A 6,120-nucleotide genomic window follows, 5' to 3' on the forward strand; every position below is an offset into this window, starting at 1 on the left:
TTCTGACCTGTTCTAAGCCTTCGTTTGGGAGGCTGTGTGCTGGTGGTTCTGTCTTCCCCCTTGCAACTCCAGCCACACCCCAGACTATGGCAAAGGCAGGGCCACTGAGAGTATAACAGGGGGTGGGCTAACCGTTTCCCTTTGGCTTCCAGGTTCCTGGGCCACCAGGGCCAGAGGGGCCTCCTGGACCTCCGGTGAGTTGGAAGGCTTGTCTGTGTTTCAGTTCACTGTGACTAGGCCCCTAACGTCCCCTCTCCATGGCAGTCACTGGGCTTAGCCTCAGCCTTAGGTCAACCATCATCTATTTCCACGGAGGGATTTTCACATCCACGTGTCCCCTCCATGCTCCTCTTCCCTCCCACCTTAAACAGGCATCATCTCTGTGACACCAAGGAGCCTGGGTGTTGCCTGGCTTCCTGGAAAGAGTTGACGGGCTTGACAGCCCCGAGGTCTGGTCATGGGGTCTGGTCCTTCCTTGCAGAAGTCAGAGTCACTCCGTTCCTTTGCTATCAGACTTCTGTTCTTCTCCTTCTATTCTGACTAGCCAGCCAGCAGGATTAAAATAGAAAGTGACCCATTTAAAACTGACTCCACTAGGTTGGCCCTTCCATAGTTACAGATGATAAGGCACCTTTAAAGGGACCCCTCTGCATTATACCTAGAGGATCCCTAAGCCTCCCCCCGGACCAATAGATGCTGGTCCCTGCCTCTGTGGGGTTCACAGTCCCCATGAGGATGGGTCACCCCATTGCCACTGGTACAAGTAGTAGCAGTAGCAATAATGGCAGTCACCAACATTTATTGAAACTTACGATGTGCCTGATACAATGCTAAGCATTTTGCACATATCAATTTATTTCACTTTTACTTGTTTCCCTCTGAATCTTCCTTGCATGACACTGAGTATTTTCTCAGGAGTCAGCTGTGGGGGCCACGGAGCGATTCTCAGTTAGTACCTGGCTGGGGAAGCCTGGCTCAGGCCTCACTCCAGAAAGCCCCAGCAGACCCCCTTTAGCATTCCCTTCTATCTCCCCGAGGTGGGGATCCCAGGCCAGGCTTTATACCCTATGCCCTTGCCCTTTTGCGGTCCAGCTTGTGGACAACGAGATTGGCTTAACGAGAAATGCAGTTCTGAGGTGCCTTGTTTTGATTCCTAATGCAGGGGCTCCAAGGCGTTCCTGGACCAAAGGTAAGATGACGTCACATGGCAGGTGCTGGGTGAGGGGGTGGAGGAAGGAGCCCTGTCGGTAAAGACAGAACAGCGAGGAAGTGCTTCAGAGGCAGACCAGCTGACCCCTCCCTAGATGGAATTATGTGACACTTTAGCCAATGGGATAGAATTAGGACAGAATAAAGTCCTGCGGTCCCATTAACATCCATCACTGATGCTGGACAGGCTTTGGATTTAGAATTTTCCCATCCATCAATCCACCCTATAGAGTGACAGGTTAGATTCTTAGCAAATGATGAGATCCTTTTTCCATGTAACCTACCCAAGACCCTTCACTCACCCTGAAGTATAGGTGGGAGACAGAGGGTGGCAGAACATGGGACCCCTTCCTGGAACCAAGCCCATTGGACTCTGGCCTGGGATTCTCCCAATCCCCTCCCTCAACATCGCAAATGGATACAAGAGGCTGCAAACTGCTGGCATGGGGAAGCCTGTGTCTCCTGCACTGACATTCTTCGGGGGACAGTTTCTTTCCCTGATTAGTCTGGGAGACTCAGGGATCCAGTGGCGGCATTTCAGGCTTTTGCCAGCCAGGATCCCCAGCGTCCCAGTTTTTCTGCTATGCAAATAGTCATCTATGCCAATGCCTGACCTGGAACTGATGTGGGTTTGTCTCCTCTCTTGCCATCCCCTTTCCCTTTGGGGACCTCAAAGTTACTACAGAGACACAAGGGATTCTAACATGAGCGGAGCCAGGCTAAGAATTCAGTGATTCCTGGGGTCCCCAGCCAGCCACCCCTGGATCAGCCACCTCTACCTCCCCCCTCCTCTGTCTGTCCCCCTCCCCACCATCCACCCCTGTCTCCAGAACCCTAGAATGCGAGGGCAAGTTGTCTGGGCCATGCTCTTCTGTGATCTCGCCCATCTCCCTTCCCTGCAGGGGGAAGCAGGACTAGATGGAGCAAAAGGAGAAAAGGGCGTCCAGGGAGAAAAAGGAGACCGAGGTCCTCTGGGATTACCCGTAAGTATCGTGGACCCTACGCACTGGTGTGAGGAGCCCAGCCTGGTGGTCCTGAGGAGGTGCTGAGCAGGGCCCCTGGAAAGACCACTGGAAAACTTGAGGTTCAAAAGTTGTGAGCATCCCGGAGCTCCATGGGGTTTTGCTTTCCCACCTGGACTAGACTGTGGGCTCGAATTCTCTTGCTGAGGGCCTCCTCTGGGCTGGGCCTGGCCTAGGTTCTGGAGGATTGTGGATTTGAATAAGATAAGTCCCCACCCCCACCCCAAGGAGTACCCAGCTGGAGAACCAGAGGGAGCCCAAGAACAGCCTTATTGTGCTCAGTCCTAATTATGCTCGTTTGAGGCAATAAAAATCTCCCTTTACCAGGGCCGAGCTTAGAGGACTTGAGAGTGCTGGGACAGTGGAGTGTTCTCCATCTCTCTCCTGCTTTCCCAGGCAGACTCCAGAGAGCCCCTGCTCTCTGCTCTTAAGCACTGGCCACAGCAAAAAGCTTGCAAAAAGTCAGATCTTCCTGTCCCAGCAGGCTAAGATCACTCACGTCTTGGTTCTCTGAGCTCTCTAATCTCAGCTAAAGGCCCCAGGTCAGGGTGGGGGCTGCTCGGCAGGCCTCTGCATCTCCAGATGTGGGTCCTGGGCTCAGTGAATTCCTGTGCCCCAAGCTCCAGTGGGAACCCCACTGGCCTGGTCACTGCCTTACCTGTCTCCAGGGAAGCACACGTCACCACCCTCCCCAGAGCCCTGGGCTCCACCCTCCCTCACACCCCAGTGAGGTTGGCACACATTGTTTGTTTTTCAAGATCTGGAAGGAAACTTTAGGATTCCCTGTAATCATTTTATTAATAGGTCTGGAGAAAAAAGTGAGTCACTTGAATTCACAGATGAAGTCAATGGCCCACCTGGGCCAGAAGCTGAGCCTCTACTGAGGCCACAGCCTTGCAAAGAGAGCTTTTCCCAGCTACTGGGGCTTTCTCTCTCCCCAGCACAAGGCCAGCTCCCACTCCAGGAAACCGTAAAAAAGCAGGGGAACGATAGGAAGCCCAGTTGCCCCAGCTTGGCAGGGCTAAAAGGTCTGGTTAATGTAATCACAGTGACCAAACAGCAAGAGCAAAAGATATGATTACACCTCATTACTGCATCAAATGTGGGAATATTTAAGGAGCTGATTTCGCCTGACAGACTACAGTAACTGATGACTTTAGCAGACACTTTTCCCATGTCTTAAGCTGTGTCCAGAATGATTAAGTGTTTTTTACTATTAGAGAGACTTCCAGTCCCCCACTCAACCACAAACCTCTCCTTGTTCACTTTCCTGGCCCCAACGACCCTAGTAAACATTGGGGAATTCAGTCAGAGGTTGACATGAAGACCAAACAGGTAATATAAACAACGAAAGCGCCAGAGGGAAGACAAAGGATCCAACTGTCTTTAATTTTTCAGCTTTTGATAGAGACAAGGGAACAGAGAAGTACTTTTGCTGGCTTAGGAAAACAGCAGAGCAAACAATATTCATAAAAGACAATTAACATGGACTTCAGAGGGACAGTAAGGAGCAGTGGGGATTATGGTTCCTGGAAACCGTGTGTCTGTTCTTAAAAGGCCCAATCCCTGCTCAGTTCAGCTGACTTGCCTTAGGGGAGTGAGGGTCCAGAATTTCTGCATACTCTAACTTTTCTAAGGAAGCCAGACATCTGGCATTTGATGGAATATCTCATTTTCTAATATTAAGTCAAAATTATTTGCAATACTACAACCCATATAGAATATGTTAGTGGTCCACATACGGCCCCAAAACCTCCAGTTCATGCCCTCTGCTCCAGACCGCTCAAGATAACTCAGTATTAATCCTGCATAGAGGGATTTCCCTCGTCTTATAGTGGGTAAGAATCCGCCTGCCAGTGCAGGGGACACAGGTTCAATCCCTGGTCTCAGAAGCTTCCACATGCCCTGGAGCATGTACCACAACTATTGAGCCTGTGCTCTAGAGCTTGGGAACTGCAACTGCGGAGCCCACATGCCTCGACTACTGAAGCCTGTGAGCTTAGAGCCCATGCTCTGCAACAAGAAGCCACCACAACGAGAAGCCCATGTACCATGTTCTTCATTCTGCATAATGAAGAATAACCCCTGCTCACCACAATTAGAGAAGGCTCACACGCAGCAATAAATAAATAAATAAATTACATACATATATATATACACACTGCACAGACAAAGTATATGGATGCTTAGCTCAAGTTCTATTTTTAGGCTTCACCTCCGTGTTTTAGTTCATACAGCAGCAACCTGTGTTTCCAGGCACATCCTACTGAGTTCTTCCTATTTACCCTGCAGAAGAGATTCTCCATGCGGGCTGTACACTGGAATCACGTGGAGATTTCAAGTGTGCTATTCCCCAGGACTCCCTCTTGGAGACTCTGTTTGAATTGGGCTGGGGTGGGCCCAGGCATCTGTATTGTTTAACATCACCCCCAGGAGATTCTGACGTGGTAGCTGGGGTTAAGAACCACAACTTTCTAGGCCATAAGCAAGATCAGTCCCAGGATTATGTGGTCCTAGGACTGAGAAGCAAGGCCCTGTGAAAAAGTGAAAGTGTTAGTTGCTCGGTCATGTCCAACTCTGCAACCCCATGGACTATAGCCCACCAGGCTCTTCTGTCCATGGAATTCTTCAGGCAAGAATGCTGGAGTGGGTAGCCATTCATTTCTCCAGGGGATCTTCCCAACCCAGGGACTGAACCCGGTCTCCCACTCTGCAGGCAGATTCTTTACCATCTAAGCCACCAGGGAAGCCCCCTGACTGAGAAGCGAGGCCCTGAAGGATCCTACCACCTGATATCCTTCATCCAGGATGAAACAGCTCCCTTCCCCCCTCTTTCCTGGGGGTATTCCCCCACCTTTAAAATCCTGAGGCCTAGGCTCATTTCTGAGGCTCAGTTGGAAGCCATTCTCAAGAACTCAGTCTTCACTAGCCTAGAGTGTCCTAGCTACTCTCTCCCTGGCTGTCATGTCGGCATCATCAGCTCTCCTAGGTGGTTGAAGGAGCAGCATCATAGCCCAGTGCAGGAGCGAGAGCTCTAATTCCCACTGTCATATCACTGGATGCTGCCTAGTGAGTGGGTCTTAATAGCATCCCCCCTGCCAGCCAGTTTAATTCCAAGGGGTAAATGGCCTTAGACCTCTGTCCTAGGAGCAATCAGCTGCTCCTAAAGCCTCTTTTCCATAAAAGAGGCCCTGTCTGGGATAACATGAATGGATTGAGTTTGTGTTAAGCTTTGCCAACTGTAAAGTGCCAGGGAAATGTCAGGCAGCATGAGTATTATCATTCAAGGCCCAATTCCTCCCACCTAGTTGAAGCTGAAGTAGGCCAGCATCTACTGGATGTCGTAATCCAAAGCTGAGCTGCCTGGGTCCCCTAGTGTGGACTCACATCAGCAGGTGTGCAGAGGAGGCTGGGAAGACCATCCTTACCGGGGCCCCACCTGCCATGTCTTCCCCAAGTAAGACTGGCCGTAGAAGGATGCACTCGCTCTGGTTCAGACACCTCTCCATGATTGTACTTTCTGTATCTCTTTCCCTGGAACACTGCAGCCTCTTGGGAGAGAGGTTTCTGAGAGAGGGTGAAAGGAGAAAGGGGAGCAGGGGGCACAGAGGATTAGGATGGCCGTCGGCACTGATCTCCATCCGGCTTGCTCAGCAGTTGGCCACACTGCACTCAGTGTCTCCATGTTTTTGTTGGTTTTCATGTGAATACATTACCTGTCCTCCCAAGCTTATTTCTCCCATTTTGTTTGATGACCAGCATTTATGTCTGTCCAGAGTCACTGCTTCACTCACCTCTCCCCTCCCTGGTCCCTTTTTCTCCCTCCCGTTCCTCCCTTCCCCTTCTTCTGGTCAAACTGTTCCCTTTGTCCAGGGAGCTTCAGGTTTGG

The 6,120-nt window shown here is 50.8% G+C and overlaps 1 protein-coding gene across 1 annotated transcript in view; it reads left to right on the forward strand.

Annotated features, from left to right (window-relative positions):
• Positions 1-6,120, forward strand: part of COL13A1 (collagen, type XIII, alpha 1) — a 153,570-nt gene that overhangs the window by 129,439 nt on the left and 18,011 nt on the right. The window contains exons 30-32 of the mRNA XM_010852216.1: positions 153-194; positions 1,163-1,189; positions 2,112-2,192. Coding sequence (XP_010850518.1) covers positions 153-194; positions 1,163-1,189; positions 2,112-2,192 — 150 coding nt within the window. The remainder of the gene's footprint in view (positions 1-152; positions 195-1,162; positions 1,190-2,111; positions 2,193-6,120) is intronic.

The sequence above is a fragment of the Bison bison genome, unplaced genomic scaffold (assembly GCF_000754665.1).
Source record: "Bison bison bison isolate TAMUID 2011002044 unplaced genomic scaffold, Bison_UMD1.0 scf7180017864309, whole genome shotgun sequence".
In the NCBI taxonomy this organism is placed as follows: Eukaryota; Metazoa; Chordata; class Mammalia; order Artiodactyla; family Bovidae; genus Bison; species Bison bison.